The sequence below is a fragment of the Galleria mellonella genome, unplaced genomic scaffold, assembly GCF_026898425.1.
Source record: "Galleria mellonella isolate WM207_F2 unplaced genomic scaffold, CSIRO_AGI_GalMel_v1 utg310, whole genome shotgun sequence".
NCBI lineage: Eukaryota > Metazoa > Arthropoda > Insecta > Lepidoptera > Pyralidae > Galleria > Galleria mellonella.
The window spans coordinates 544687-562460 of record NW_026442071.1 but is presented as its reverse complement, the minus strand read 5'-3'; the positions used below and the strand labels follow the sequence as shown (position 1 = coordinate 562460).

General features: G+C 31.4%; 1 protein-coding gene across 1 annotated transcript in view; it reads left to right on the top strand.

Annotated features, from left to right (window-relative positions):
* Nucleotides 1-3953: 3953 nt before the first annotated feature.
* The window catches only part of LOC113523428 (semaphorin-2A-like), a 61542-nt gene continuing 47721 nt past the window's right edge, over nucleotides 3954-17774 (top strand). The window contains exon 1 of the mRNA XM_026909404.3: nucleotides 3954-4608. Coding sequence (XP_026765205.1) covers nucleotides 4473-4608 — 136 coding nt within the window. The 5' untranslated portion in view covers nucleotides 3954-4472. The remainder of the gene's footprint in view (nucleotides 4609-17774) is intronic.

The following is a 17774-nucleotide window of genomic DNA, read 5'->3' as shown; positions in this document are numbered from 1 at the left end:
TTGCATAAATAGAGCATCATTAAATCCGATGAAATTAATGATTTTATTGCCTATATTAGACGCTGATTATTTTTTCTTTATGTAAGCCATTTCTATGTAAATAATTTTATTTGAATATTTATAGAAGCTTATTAAATGAATATTTATATTAATTAAAATTCTTATTAGATTTTAAATAAGTGAGAACAAGATTACAAATAGGACTATAATTTAAAATTTGCAATTCTTAATTGTAATATAATATTATTTTTTATTATACATTGTTAAAATTTCTAGAAAAATAAATAAACTTATAAGAAAGAGTGAGTCCAAATAATTCCCACATAAACCGGAAAAACACGCACGTCCGTATCGTAAAACGTGCAGTATAAAGCGAGTATAAAACAGCTGGTGGTTAATACATTCAATTTGTTTTAAACGATGGAGCACCAATCCTGTCATAATTGTGCAACGACAAACAATGCAACAGTGGTCACTGTTCATTGGCGATTGAACAAGTATTGCATCCAGGACAGTAATTTGTGTATTCAATAAACAAATGCTGGATATACAAATCGGATTAATAATGAACTAAATCTATAGAGTGGTAGATCAATTTAAACATACGCTCTAATTAAAGGAAAAACAATATGCAATCGGAGTAAAGCAACTTCTTGTAGATAAACTTTACAATTAGTTTTAGATTAACTTACTACTAGACGATTTACTTACAGTGTAATATTTATTATTATTTTTTTATACAACTTAGAATGGCAAATAAGCTGACGGCCCACACTATTTAGCAAATATGCACTTACTTTTGTAACTAATACAAGTCATTCAAATAAATTAATTGAAAAATTAAATTGTTTTCAAATTCACATTTACTTAAGGGTAGGATATTCCCAGTAATGTGGATTAACGCTCCCTTTGCTAGCAATATAGTAGATCACATCGATCTTTACGCGGCCCTTTTCTTTTAACAATAGTGTTTAATTCTTGGTGAATTCATTACGATAGGTCAATAGACGTAATTACATCTTAACTTATTATCTCTTTATTATTATTAAAAATATTATGAATTAAAAAACACGAAGTATTAAGTAATTTAAGATGTTGTTTTTAATTACTATTATATTAATTACAGTAGAATTGACATGGTTTTTACTTATTGACTTACTATTACAATAAAGACGTAAAAATTAAAATGTGTAAGTAAATGGAAATATTAAAATAAGTCAAATATAAAAGTATTACATTTTCTTTTTCAATTGGGACCATTATTTATGGCTCTCAAAATATTATTTAAATATTGTAATTTGAGTGGCCAAATACTGGAATTCGAGAAGGCGAATTCAAATGCTACGACCTTTCTCCTCTAATGGATACCAAAGACCTTCGCCGTTTTTACTTGAAAAATCTTTTGGAAAATGAATGAATCCATACCGTATGTAAATCGGACGACGTCGAAAGTTTTTATTGAAAAACTTGAAGAACTGATGAAAATGGGGTTGCGACGTTAAGATCTCTCCGTTCATCTTATGAATGTGATACTGAGTTCAAACCATTCTAACTTTTAAATAAACTTGTGTTTTATTTATGAAGTAAAATTTTATATTTTTTATAACAAATTTTATTTATTCATGCCATAAAGTGAAAGAATACATCAATTAGCTATATCAAGAGACTTCATTAAAATTTAATATAAATAGATATTACAAATTCAGTTAATAATTTGTCGTATTTATACTCGAAGGGTACAGTCATAATTAAGTTATTTAAGATTAATTAGAGACAAGTCGGGTGGCACACAGCATTCGTGCGAAGGTCGGACGGCAGAGAAGCGGAGTGCGGAGTGCTTGAGTAATTGATAAAGCTAACCCTTTCACCCTTAATCACGGTTAACTTAAAGCTTAGTGTAAGAGGTATATATTTATTAAATTATCAATGAAATCGTAAACTCTTAACTTTTAACTATTTGGAAGTGGGGGGCACAGGTGCTGTTTCACCGCAGTTATAAATCTTTTGTAATCTTAGACTTAGACTTGTCTTTTTGTGTCATTTTTGACGTTAAGTTTTTAAGTTATAAAACATGGGTCATTATCCTTTTGATTTTACGAAAAAGGCTGGAAAAAGATGATGAAATGTAATATTGGAAAATTAACGACTGTTCAGAAGGCTAAATGAATTTGAATTAAATTTGGTACATAATGGATTGTATCTTGTTTTACGCAAATAAAACCATGCGTAATAGCTATTAATTAATAAAGAAATTTGCTGTTCCTGGCATAGAATAGGCACCTCTTTCCTTTCCCGTGTCGTAAGAGCCGACTAAAAGAGGGCGAGGGATAGATAGTAGCGTCCCTCTTAAAACATCTCTAAAGGCTGACTACGGTTCTTAATCCGCTTGCCAAGCGTGGCAACTACTGGCAAAACCCCCCAAGAAGGGGCTTATGTTCAGCAATGGACAGATAAAGGCTGATATGATGATGATAAACAAAGAAATGACAATTCTAACCAGAAATATAAATAATATTGATAGATACGTTTTTGTATTTTCTCACTATTTCTACAAGGGATACTTTTTGTATATAGAGCTGACAAACATTATGCCAGTTTTTATTATTGCAGTTACATCGAAATTAATTCATAAGAAATGCTTTACCCAATCACCCACTTTGTTATATCATCGTAGACTTAATGTTGATGCTAACTTTCAAATTGACTTCTTTTCTGTTAATTTCGGTAAACAAATAATGTTACGTTTGTTAAGATTTTTTTCATTTGATGTTTCATTTTCAATTAGTTATTTTATTGTCCTTATGTTATTTTTTTATAATTAAGTATGGTCTATGAACTTTTTTTTTAATTAAATGGAAATAATCCAACAGAATAAAAGCCGAAAATTGAAACTAATGTTATCTGCTTTTGCTAAATGCATTTTGTTGGCTAGAGATTTCATTTCTATTGAATTGTTGTTGAAATAAAGCGTCTTGAGTCAGGTTGCCTCTGTGACTTATATTAAAAGCTCTCTTACAAATTACTTTCAATTTTATTACAAGTGTATGTAAATAGTATGATCTAATTCTATATAATTTGATCAATTAACGGTCTGTTTAATGTTCATAGGACGTCACGATCTCTACCAAATATAGGTATAAGTGTTTAGAGAAGTCTAACTTAATTTTCAGGTTAAATATCCTTGATTATTTCTTATTTTGTCAATACCCCTCTTATAGCTATTTTGCTCAATTACGTACTACAGAATTCTCAGGAGTCTAATAACTAAATAATAATATCTGAAAATAGATAAGAGGATAGTATCAAAATATATTTAAATACTTGAGAATTGATATGTACTTTTTAGTCAGTATGTTACAACATTTCTAACTATTCTATTTGCTCTCGTAACTTTCTAAATTAACATCCATTGAGATAATAATAGAAATGTCATAAATTAGTTTGGGCTTGTTTCGCCAATGACGTTGTGATGACTTGTTTAGAATTCCTTCTGTAATTTACAACGCACTCTACTGCCGTGACTCATACATAGCTATTTATTAATAAATTGTATACAAAAAAATAAACTGCTGACTTCCTTTCGCGTGCTTACAAACATAAAAGTTCCTCATGCGTATCCTAACGAAAACATAAATTAGTTAAATTTATTGTGCCTTATAGAAGGCATCCCCTTCATTACAATATGTTCGTAATGACACCGAGGGTCAGTACTTACGTAGTCAGATCGAAGTTGTGCAGATCGACAAAATTATAATAAAACTTTTTAAGTTACAACTTTTCTTTAAACGAGCGGAGTAAGTGAGCTTTTTCATTCGTTTAGAGATTTAGTAGTAGAACCATTTTGTGCGTTTTCCATCCTTATCTAACGTAACGGGTCTAAAGTCAAGGGGCAGAGACAGAAGCGAGCTTTATACAAGTGACAGGCGGTGTGTAGAGCAGCGGGTGTGCCGATTTCAGGCAGGCGAGTCTGTCTCGCTGTGCCGATTGCCGAGGTGAAGCGAGTGAGCGCCAGTCTGCGCCGCTCGGTTAGTATCAGTCTTCGTCACGGCGATGCCGGTGGCGCACGTGGCGCCGCTCGCAGACAACAATACGTTGTGACGATCGCACCGATACTTCTTTCCCAACTAATAAATCAGCCGAGTCGTACGAAGTAACCCCACCAACAGATTATAACTCGATATGAGATAACAAGCTCGCGGCACGACTCCGGTCATTAATCACTAAGTCCGTTCAACTCGAATGATTGGAACGGAAACGTAATCTTACAGTTTCCATTTAGGATCGCGTAATGTAAACAGATAAACATTGTTGAAGTTTTCCGGAATCGTTTGTTGACTAAAGGTTACAGTAGATCTAGGTGCATTGTATGGACCATTGTTAGGCAATAATGCCGTATAGGCCCAGGGGTACTGTGTAGTCGATTTGCGTGTGTAAAGTGGATGTGAGCGGACAAGTAGAACTGGTGGAGAAGCATGGGCGCCGTAGGGCAGTGGACGGCTGGCGTGCTGTGGGCCGTGCTAGCGTCCGTGCTGGCCGATTCCTGGACCGCTTACCAGGAGCAACCTTGCTGTCGTCCTGTTACACATCATCGTGTCAGACATCATAGAGGTGAGTCATATCTCGTTAATGTGTGTTAGCGGTTTGTCATGTATGTAGGTATTAAAATTTATTCCGTTTAAATGTATGTAAATATCTACTTCTAAAAACTTAAATAACTTACTTGGTAAAAAGAAATATGATTAATTTTAATTTCCAGTAAATTTAAATATTGTTTTTGAATAGATATCAAAGTCAAAATAATAATAATAATAATAATAATTCTTTATTTAATAACAATTCACACCTAGTTACATCTACTAGCCACCGAACTAGGCTGAGCCTGTATCTCAGTGGTTAGTTAAAAACTTCCTTTGACTTAACATAAGACGGTACAATCTAAAACATAAATACACTCATTTGCAATGTTGAATTTACTTTTGGTGCAACATTGTTAAATAATAATAGAACCCAAACATACAATACCTATTTTAAATAAAAGGGAAATGTCTACTTGTAGAATGGTGATGATTCATTCATTAATAATGATAATAACTACCAGTTACAAAGACAGAAACCAGTGAAATTACTTATATGATATTTAAATTTTTAATTATATACTTTTTGTTAAATACATGAAAGTTTTGTAAAAAAAATGATAAAGATGTATAAATACCCACATCTATCTCTACATTTTTCCTTTACCAGGCCCTCATGAATCAAAAATGTCAACTGAAGTTTATGATCACAAATTACACTGGGACGCAGTCTATGAATTTGTCACGGCCGTACATTAATTACGAATCGATAGAGACTTTTCAATGTTCTCCAAGTATTCCCCTTACGTACTTTCATAAGTAACTAAAATATTATTATGATATGATATCTATGATATAACTATAGTTTCTTCTTCTAAAATATCGGTTGGTAGATAGTTTATGAAAGTTATGTCCCATGTAATATATGATAGAGTCGCTGTAACACGCGAACTAGTGTTTATTTTTCCTGTCGATTCACCGGCCGGAACTATCAAACGGAGTCTACGCACGAAATAGCTAGGTATGAGTAGCAACGTGTTGACAGTCTTATGAAAGGAATCATATATTGTTATATTAGCATTAACAAAATGTACTACTTTGTACAATAGGACTTGTCTATTTCCTAAATTTATATTAGACACTTTTAGAGGCAGTAATAAATATTTCAATAGCTTTATATATTTGCATATTAATAAGAAAGAAAGTAGGGTTTTCATAGTATTGACAACTGCCACCATAATACTGAATTCTATCCTAAAGTAATTCATTTTCAGACCGAAATATTTTTTAAAATGCGTAGGTAGGATGATATTAATTGAATAATATCTGTTTTCATTGAAAAAATATAAATTTTAACTAATCAATGAAAAAAAAATTGGTGTATTATTACAATTTTTTAATTACAATTTTTTAGTACGAGAATTTTATCTTAAAGATGTAAATAATACAATATGTATAATATTTTAATAATAATACAATAAGAAAGAAAGGCTACACTATAAGACTCAAAGCATAAAATATAATTTTTTTGTTAATTAAAACATTTTTGATGACAGACGTTAAAAGGACATTTGAACTCAAAATGTTGCTGATACTTGATATGTAAAAAATAGACAATAATAATAATAATAAAATAATATTAAAAACTAAGGTTTTTATTCATAACTATGAAGGTATGTGTTCGTTTGATATTTCAAGTGATATTTAATAATTAAATATTTTAATTTTAGCCAACGACTGCTTCATAGAAAGAATTCTTTTAGGCCATAAAATATTTAGGTGACAAAGGGACAATTCAACGTCATTAACAAGTAGGTAACAAGCATTCCCCACTGACACGTCCACATAAAAAATGCTCACCACCATATTAAAATGTTCCGTTGAGCTATTATCATATGGCCATTCTTGAAATAGAATAGCCTTCATATTTTGTCGTGACCAATAATATTTTATATTATTGTTAAACTCGTGTAAGGGTGATAGTAATTTACTACTTTGCATTACCCATTGTAATTAGGTATTTAGTTAGTTTATAGAAAAAATGTACAGTAAGGTTTTATTTATAGTTTTAAAAACAAATCAGCCAAATACGTAGTCAAAAGGTCTATAGCCACCGTGTATAACAAGAATTCGTTATGGAGCTTTGCAAGAAGTTTGAAGCAAAAAATATATGTATAATGGGCGATGGGTTCCACCAGACCGATCAGGGGGGCCGATGGCAGGGAGGGGAAGATCACTGCAAACCGGCTCCGCGTGCGCTCGCGCAGGTAATTGACTCGGCCATGCGAGTCTTGGCTAAATTAAGTTATAAACAAGTTAATATAATCGGGCCATAAGCGATGCTCGACAGTTTTATTATATCGTTGGCACTACATCATTCCACTGGAATTTTCTAATAATGGCTCTAAAGATTAGACTTACTATTAATAATATAGGTAGTTATTTCATTGTGTATCGTTTGTTAAATTTTGATGTCTCTACTATAGGTACAATAAAATGCAATCATCACAAGTTAAATATATTTCCTTTCTTGGTTACTATACTAAATTGTTTTCTTTCACACATTCGATATAATACATAAAATTATTACATATTTACACCCACCGGAACACTTACATACATACATTTCAAATATTTCACTTATGCATTTGCCTAGACACAGATAAAATAATTCTATGTATAGGCGCAATAAAACCCATCTTTCATGGGGAAAAGAGATTGTTAGTAATGGGGTCTAACAACCCCATTGCTAGTAATATACCCTATCAGGTCGACCTCCACGCGGTTCTCCTTGGAAATCATCGTGGCTAATTATTGATGAATTCGTCACGACGGGCCAACTGACCTGCTACATTCCCACCTATCAACTCTCACTGGTGCCCCGTCAGCGTATACTGATAGCGCAGACAGGGTTACCATTTCATCTTCACCCATTAAAAAAACATCTTTCATTAGATACGTTTACTATTTGTCAAGAGGTGCAGAATTGTTCATGATAGCTATGTAAAGGGCACCTTCAGTAGTGAACAATTTAATTACGTGATATTTTAATTGTGAAATAAAATTAAAATTTAATAAGTTTATTGTGAGAAGGAATATAGTGCCTGATGTTTCGCTGTTTAATTATTGTTTAGGATAAAAAATTTGAACTTACATACTTTTGTCGTAAATATACCATCACTTAAATAAAATAATATTAAAAATAATAATGAATGTTCACATCGACTTGGCGTGTGGTCCGACATCGCCGAGAGGTCGAGCAATCGTTCTGACAGCGGCCGCCGCTTGATATTATCGCTTTTTAATATAAACCTACATATTTACCATGAGTTCTATATAAAGAAAGGTAGTAGACACCGCTATTTTTATGTTAAATATTAAAAAAAGAAAATTTGAACTTGAAAAATTGTGTTAATTAGATTCATTTGCAGACATCGTCAAAAGTTTAACAAGCATTGATTTAACCTGATGTTATAGATACCATGAAGTAAGCCGAATAGTTTTCCTTTTTAAAAGTTACGGAAGACTTGTTATTCAGAATTGTAGGTTTTAGGATTTGTGTATTAGGCATACACAGGCACATATAATAATATAAACCAAACAGAATTACGGATTACCAATATTATCTGAGAGTACATATCATATTATATACTATGTATTATTCTCATTTGCGTGTATATTATTGTATAATTTATCTTATATATGTGTATATAAGTTCCAATTTACATTAATAATATTTGTAAAACGAGTACTTAAATATTTCTGCAGATTGGTTGAGCTTCATTTCTACAGGAATGAAGTAAGTTTCTATAAAACATTTGTCGAGTAATTTCAGTTATATCGCCTCGCAATTTCGAACAGCGTTGTCGTCTCTATAAATTGTACCTTTTAACGACTTAACGTCTTTAGAAAGTCGTATTGTAGGCTATGTTATTGTTGAGTTACCGTTATATTTACCTATCTATGGAAATAGGAGTATAGTAGAACGACGCCAATATCGCACTAGAGTCGTGTAGGGATTTCCTTGTAGTGTAAACGAGCTTTATTGGTCATGTTACCTCGGCGTCGCGTCGCAAATACCTTCACCGGAGCCTTGTAAACCGAACCGACAGACATACGTTTCGATTGACTGACGAGGCTTTAAGTGCTCTATCTGTAGTAAACCTCTTCACAGACTGAACTGTAATTGTGAAGCGCTTTGCTACAGATTTGGTAACAAATACGTAGTATCTAGGTACAGTTAACAGTAGATACCTACTATTAAAGCTTTAACTCGAAGCTACATTGCTCTTACTTATTTTTAATATCTAGCTAAGCTTGTCAGTATAAATATACAATGGAATGGCCAAACTGTATTTTATGATCCATTTAACTGATTTTGACAAAACGAAATAGTATTATTCTATTAGATTATACTATTTAATAGTAGTAAAAAGATTAACATGATTTCAAAATATCTCAGATTTTAGCTTCTTTAACAATTTTTTGCAATGACTATATTATTGTGAAAACATTATTTAAAAGTAATAAAAAAATATTTATCGCAATAATATGCCATCAAAATAAATTAATCACATTAGAAATAATGAAAATAATATGATGCCGATGTGACTGAATATGAAATATCCTGATCCATCGCTTACAAGATTGAAGTTTTGCATAGATATTCCAGCTACAAATGATGATGGATATATAATCTTAGAACTGTATCTTAGAAATGGTTTCTGAGAACGGTTCCTCTTTAGTATCTAACTTATGATGTACTATATGTTTAGTTATAGATAATTCTAGAGGTATTTGTTGTTATTTGATATTTACACAGGGTGAAGTGGAAATGATTGGGGGGAAAGGGATTCTTACTAATGGAAACTAAAAGTTCCATTGCTAGCATAATACCCAACTAGGTCGACCTCCTCGTGGTTTCCCCTGGAAACTATCATGGTTAATTCCTGATGAATTAATCAAGTTGGGCTAACTGGCCTGTTTCCATTCTTATCGATCACCTTTCACTGGTGCTTCGCCAGCGTATCCCGTTAGCACAGGCGGGGTTACCATTACATTTTCACCCATCAAAAAAAAAGTGGAAATGATGGAAATGTTGAGTGTTCTGTTACTGAAACTAAATATTTGTTTGAAAGAAAAATGGGTCGAAAAACGACAAAAAATTTTAACCTTCCCATACCAACTTGACAGCTGCACGTACCGTGTTAGTATGGGAAACTCAAATGATTTTCTCTTTTTCAACCTATGTTTCTTTGAAAAAAAAAAAATGTTTTGTTTTACTTATAGAATACCCACACATAAACATAAAAAGTTTTAATATACCCCAACAATTATGTTTTGAAGGTGATCTGCAGGCTGAGTTGACTCAATTGAAGTCAGATTGAATTTAAATACATGGACAACAAACAGTAACGTTTATGTATATACCGTATCAATATTAGACATCTTTATTTCTATAATGGTTATAATGACTTGTCAATTACACGGTAACATAGTCTACTAATAAAATATTATTTCTTAAGTGCATGTTTTAGACTTATATAGTAAGCGAAATGGTAGATTTTGTATTAGATTTTTTTTTTTAGTTATGTTTTTCTTCAATTGTCAAGTCATTATAATTATTATAAAAATAAACATGTAGTGTCATATAAATGTTGGTAGGTAATTATTGTAGAAAACAATTTATAATAAAAGTGTTAAATAGGCGTTTCCATAGATATTAACTAAAATAACTGACTTGTTGGTATTACATGAGATCTCATACATAACTTTTTGTAGTGGAAGGACTGCGTTGTGGGATTTGTCATTTTTTTACATTTTATGTTTTTGATGGGATCTCATTTCTTTTTGTAGGTCATCCTTTTTTTCTCGGGTAATATGTCCTGTCCGTGAGTTACAAGCGCGATGCGTTATTTCAATGAATGAATGAATTTTTAACAATTTATGTAAGGTTTAATATTCATTTAATGAAAATAAATAATAAAATTTTAGTAATTTTTAATTTTTTTTCTTTCTTCGTAAGCTAAATGCTAATTAAAATTCAAAATTTTAAGTTTATGAGATTGCTAAAAATACCTTAAAATTTTGTTGATCGGTGAGTGTGTTAATGGTTATTTGACCAGAATTATTTGGTTTAGTTAAGCCGCCATTAGTATGTTTGTGACTGCCAATGATGTGACAACGACAAAATTAATACAGAACTTTGACTAGTAATAATTCGTATAGTATAAGGTATAATTTTTAAATATATTGGCAATACAGCAAGTTATAGTATGTTCTATTCGTCACTAAAAATTAAAACTTCTTTTTTATTCACAATGAAGTTGCAGTGGGTTCAAAGGAGCCGTGAAAAGTATGGTACAGCTGTTTTCGGCTTAGCGAGGACACTCTCGTGCCCCCTAATAGGTTGCATTAAAATCAATCCATACCTTTTTCCGAGTATGAGATAGATAGTTATATAGATATACAGACAAATATTTTAAAACAAACATGTATAACACTCCTTTTTTGCGTCAGGGATTCATTATATTAGTAAACAGTTCATGATACATCAGACTTGAATTGAACATTTTGGGGGTTAAAGTAATTACTCTCTTTCACTGTTTGTTTAGAATTGTATCATTTAACTAGTGTAACATAAAATTCATCGCTGTCATAGCTTTTGTAACTATTGCATATACCTACAATTCTTGTTACAGTCAAAAAATTTACTGATTTAATAATCATTGTAAATCACGTGACCAATTCAAATTTGACAGGCCATTTTTTTGTGCCTTTCATACTTTCAAATTTCTTTTTTTTTAATTACACATTGAGCATCAAGTTAATATCAACTCAAGAGTACTTAGAGAAGAATATTCTGTTTTATCTTTATAGTATTATTCTCAAGCATTATAATGTGCAACTATGAAATAAATAATGAGTAAATGCACAATAATGGATAACCTAAAAATTCCATCGATTTTCAATAATCAATATTATCTATTTATACTTAATTTATGTTTAAACAAAATCAACCGCTCTAATAGAAATTTATGTCGTTTACAAGAACTGTGTCTATTGACTCTGGTATTCAAATATTGGGTCCGCTGTCCAACTGATAAGAGCAGTAACATGACACTTTACGAGTGTAGAACAGGCATTTCTCGGCCGACGTGTGGTGTAAACCCTGTAAATACAATGCGTCACACAACAACACGGAGAAATGCTCGTCGAAACATTCATTGGACTTGTTATTGTCAGTACTAACATTGTCTATAGCTGAGCCCAGAGATAGTCAAGTCGTTTATGTTCCAACGACACTGCAACTATTCCCGTTCACATCACGTGTGTGAGATGGCCACAACTTTATCTCGAATACTTCATTACCCTTGCTGATGTAAGCACACGTCTATGGTTCAGAATTTGCTTCCGCGTTGACAGGTTGTAAAAGTAGTGAAATATGTGATATTTTGTTTTATGACCGACATAAAGAAGCAGACGTTAATTTTCTAGAGAAACTAAACATTAGCGAGGAACAATAATTATTATCTTGTAGTTACTTTGATGTCTAGCTAGTGAACTAAATACCAAATGAAGTGTTAGTTGTTTGGTAGTTCGTTTAATAATGTGTGCGTAATTAGTTGAACGATTATATGCTTAGTACTTATTCGCATATCAATATAGTAAATTAATTATTGATATATATTACAAAATTTTATAAATATTATCAATATTGAGTATAATATTTGTATATTTACTTTCTGATAGTACATACATACTGTAAATATCTGTTTGTAATGTCTTTAGAAATTACGGACCCTGATTTAAAGACGAGCTCACTGCTTTCCACTAAAACCCACGTGAGTTTCAGTTTAGTTCGTACTTGTTACATAGTCAATCAAAATACTTTAAATGTAGTTATTGCTTCAGACCCACTGAACCGAATAGAATTAATTAAACTTGATATATTTTGAAGTCACTATTTTTAGCTAGACAATAAATAGACTAAAGTTGTGATCCGTTTTCAAATTATGAAAATGGTAATTTTTCCGCCAGACGAGTAGGTAACAGTAGATTTTATTTTGTGTATTTTTCATTAAATTCTCATATTATAGCTTTAATATTATTATTGAAATAACACCAGAGTTAATTTTATCGATTATAAAAGGAAATATCAAAATCGATTTAAAAATTCAGAATTGGTCATAAATAAAAACCGTGGAACTATGTGCAAGAACACTAAATAATGTAATATATATGTATAGAAGTATCTATGTATAATTTTTTATTTGGCAACGTATGTAACATTTTGTATGAGTGTTGGTATATAAAAGCTCAAGGCTATTATCCCTAATGGGGTAGTCAGAAGCATTTCTCGACTGTTGCCTTTGTGATGAATGAACCTAATACCTTCACAACATGTTTACACTTCGCGCACATTTTGGATGAGTGTATTTCAGGAATACTCAGGAGTATGTAGTAGAAGTAAGCATGTAGGATGCCATAGATATCATTGTGTATTTTGTAACATGGTATTATTTTTATTAAATGTGTCGTCTGTTTGTTTCACATTTCAAAATCACTGTGGTACCTAGTTATTGAAAAAGAAGAACTGACAATACCAGTGTCACATATTTACCAAACACTAAATAGTACTTGGTGAATACAGAAAAAAGTTATATTAATTTGTGATATATGTAAATAAATATGATTTCACTCTAACGTTACAAATTTTCCGGATTGCCTGATCTGCAAATGATCATTATGGCAATTGTATATTACTTTTCTTTTATATTAATACCCGCCTACTATGTACTTTTGATTGTAAATTGTTTGTCTGTATCGTGTGCCCACGATACAGGTTCGTCTAGTGTGGGGGCCTATTGTATTTTATGCTAGTAACTTTGTGTTTTTGTAAATAATAAATTCTCTTCTTTTTCCTATTTTCTATATAGGAATCTAACTGATATAAAATATGTTGTACTATGACATTTGTTTATTTCCCAGTATGGCGCCTAAATATTTTTTATTCCGGAAGAATAAATAAAAAATAACTCTTGATGTGTAAAAGCTACAGAAACAATAAATTGGCAATTATTTCCCATTTTTTGTGCAATTCATACCCACCGGCTTGTGTTTATGGCAACGCTTAGTTGAGTGGAATGATTGTGTAAAGCGTTGGACGGGCTCCAACGGGCGGTGAGCTCGGCTCATGCCGCGCCGCGCCGGGCGTCTCCCGCTCTGCCGCTGGGAACAAGCATTGCGTCCCAAATGAAGTCAAATAACTGAAATCTAGCGCCAGTACGCTAAAAGCTGTATGACACAAGGCGTTATATTTTTTAATAATTTTGTTTTTCATTTTTGACCCGTTGACGTTTCCATTCTACACACATTGCACTTCTCTGTGTTTTTTGATACTGTAATAATAGTATAATTGTTGTTGTAATTTCAAAATTTAAAAAATAGCAGTTTTTCCATAGATCCAACCTTTCTAATGTTATTTTGACTAGAACTGGAGTGTATATTTTCAGGAAAATTTATTAATATCAGAACTATAAAAATATAGATTATGCGGTCGTGTGGGGCTTAAAAATTTTATGATCTCACACTTATCCAAATCCATGCTATAATATCAAGTAAAAAGTGAAGGATTAAAATTTTTCTCACGACAAAAAATATTACAAACTAGCAACTCGCTACGGCTTCGTACGGTTAAATGGGTAGAGGATCGCTATTGTTTCTTAAATAAATTACAACTCATGTTTCTCGCTTATAATGTGGCTTTCTGTAGGCGAAAACAATTTTAAAATTTATCAAATGTTTCATTTCAGTTTATCCATTAAAAATAAAGAATCAAATCTTTCCTCTTTATATTATTAGGGTAAAAAAAAATATAAGTATTATTCCAATGGTAATAATTTTTTATAATAGCTCGATTGTGATGACACATCGGTATGTAAAATGAAAACATGTATAAAAGACGTTCCGTGTTTTTTCCTACTTTTACTGCACGCTTTGATACTGGTAGGATGATGAAAATATAGGTTAATGTTTAAACTAGTGATACTAGTGATATGGAGTTTTTTATTTCCTATTTTTTTTATTATCGAGCATTGTCAAAGATAGTCATAATTTTTATTTATCGTAGTAACAATTGTAACTAAATTGTCTTATTCTGTAATGTATGAGTTCATACTATTTTTTTTAAATAATTTAGGTTTATAGTCGTAAGAATGAACTCATATGGGTCCAATTGTTATACCATAATAATAATAAGTTTTATAATAAATATCATTTTTAAATGCTCTAAATCTAACTAACTTTAAATTTTACAACACAAATATATATTAATTATAATAAAATAATTACGTATTCGGTATTTCACGTAAATGACAAAACTGCGTAATTACATACTTAGAGAATAAAAAAGCAATTGCGTAATTGAAAACAGCATTTGGTACTACAGTTTGCTTTGTAATATTTATTTTAATGAAGATGTCTCCGCTTGCATTCCCGGAATATTGTCGCTGGTTATTTCTGTACCACGTTTGGTCTTATTCAGAGAATGGGTGAGTACAAAGTTTGTGAAACATTGTATAAAATCGATAACGTGAGCAGATCTAAATAGAAGAATAGCTTAATTGTATTTTGACAACATCCACATAACAATGATATCTTTGAAGTGTTGTGGAATTAAATTACTTCTTGTTATTTTTATGTACGTAACCATATACATTTATCTAAAGTAATGTGACTCGGTTGTAGGTAATAGTTATTTATTAAGCTACTCTGGTCGACCACTAAATATTATCCAGCAATCCAATACAGAACCTGCACAGTAGATTAATGATCTTGTCTCTCCCAAGGAGACATATGTCCCCAAAGGGGCTCTATATGGACATAATTATACAATAATCGTATCGCTAAATTTAGTTGTTATTCTATAGATATTTATTATACTGATGGAATAAATATTCTTAATAAAGGATTACATATAATGTTTATTACTATTGATTTATGTAGGATGTTGATGATATGTAAAAACTCTACATTGAAAAATCAATACATAAATACAAAAGATATACTAAAAATTATCCGGTAGGGCTAGGAAAATGGAAAATCATGTTAACTCTATATGGATGTATATTGTATTTTTGTCTCTAAAAGTTATTGTTATTATGCGTACTCGTATTCAGGAAAAATGTATTTACCATTGACGTTAAAAAACCAAGATTTATATTTCTAACAATAGTTACATTTAAAAACTAGGATGTTACCATAGCGAAAGGTTTATAGTTAAGAACTAACCATAAATACGAAATTATTTTTATACTTCACTGTATATATATATATATATTTAAAGGCCATGTTTGATTAAAGACAGTTAAAGACGCTATTGGTTATTAGAATATCCTAAGGTTTTTGTATGTCCATGACAATTTTTATTTTATTGAACGACTATTAATATTATTTGACAAACCTACTTCTTAGATAATATTACAGATATAAAAGTTAGTAAACATTTGAGGATGTATATTTGTCATATTTTGCCATTTGTTACCTTAGAATAGGCATGACTGAAATTTAGTATACGTATCATTCCTTGATTTTTAATACAGATAACTTTTTTACTATTCAAACGAGCAAAGCCGCGAGTTATAGTTTTGTTAAAAATAAGAGCAATAAATTTTTTTTAGAGTTTGATTTATCAACTGCAAATTGGAGAGCTTTTACACGTAATATGAATTTTCATTCAGCATAGTATCTCTATTGTATGCGATAGAGTCGCGGATGTACTGTGTTTATTTGTTGGCGCGATCGAGGTAATCCAACGGAAGCGATAAACAGCGGACGACCGCGCCCGTAGATATCTTGACACGAACTTGCACCGGTTTCCACTGCAATTTTATTAAACCGGTAATCATGCAAGACCTCGTTAAAACAACCTATTAGAGTAATATTAAGAATTTATTTTGTTTAAGACAAATTATCTGAAGTAATAAAATTTATTTTATTTATCTAATTCAATCAAACAATTCAAATTTTAGTAACTCATAACGTTTTTTTTTAATGGATGAAAAAGAAATAGCAACTTCGTTTGAGCTATCGGTATATATTGGCAGGGTACTAGTGAGAGAGGATAGGTGAGGATGGAGGAGGTCAGTTGGCCCATTGTGACAAATTCCACAAAGAATTAAACATTGAAGCCTTACTTGTTCTATATAAAGTAGGTATATTATATACTTAATATAGTTATACAAATTGCAATAAAACTATAGAGCGGAATAGAGGCGAGCGACTACAGAATTGCGTGTTGCTTTCCGCTGGCCCGCTGGCATCGCTCCAGTCGTTTCAATTTTGTCCCGCGGAACGCTCTCTGTAAACATCTCTAAACGATAAACGCATAATTTAACGCCCTAGCGAAACACGAAAAATTGTGCATTTATTTCCTTGGTCACAGGAGCGTAAAGACGTTCATTTTTGAAATTTATTGGTTCGCGTCTGAGTTCAATAGTCGACTTGTATGACCGTTTGTTCTGCTTCCATTTATATTCATATCATTGTATTACCACAATGCGACAAACAAACTCAATTAAACTGTCTTCTAGTATTTTATACGGTTAGAAATGGTTTATTAAAGGTCTTTGGAACGTGATGGCTTGATTACGGGGTAATAAAACGAGATATAGCATTTATATTGTTTGAGTTTATGAAGTTTTTATATGCAGTTAAGAAGTTTATTAATAAAAAAAAATATTAATGTAATGTAAAACGTTTTAACATCATTAAGTGTAATTTAAATAAGACAGTAAGTAGTATAGAAGAAATAAACATGTAATCATAACATACTTCTTTAGTATGTGTATAGATTATTTATATTTTTTATATTATTATTATTATATCAGCCGTTAACTGTCTACTGCAGAACATAGGTCTTCCTAGTAGACTACTATTGGCAGGTTTTGCTAGTAATTATCACTCTTGGCAGGCGGGTTGGCAACCGTATTTAGGTTTTGGTGATGTTTTAAGAGGGACGTTGCTGCCGATCCCTCGATTTTTAGTACTCTTAGTTGCCTCTTAGAACAGTCACGGGAAAGGAAGTGATGGTGTTTTCTATGCCGCAACTGCATACGATTATTTACATTGTATATATTACCTAATAAATAATTGTTAGAGGATAAGTTTAATTTGAATATGTATAGAGAATAGTAAAGC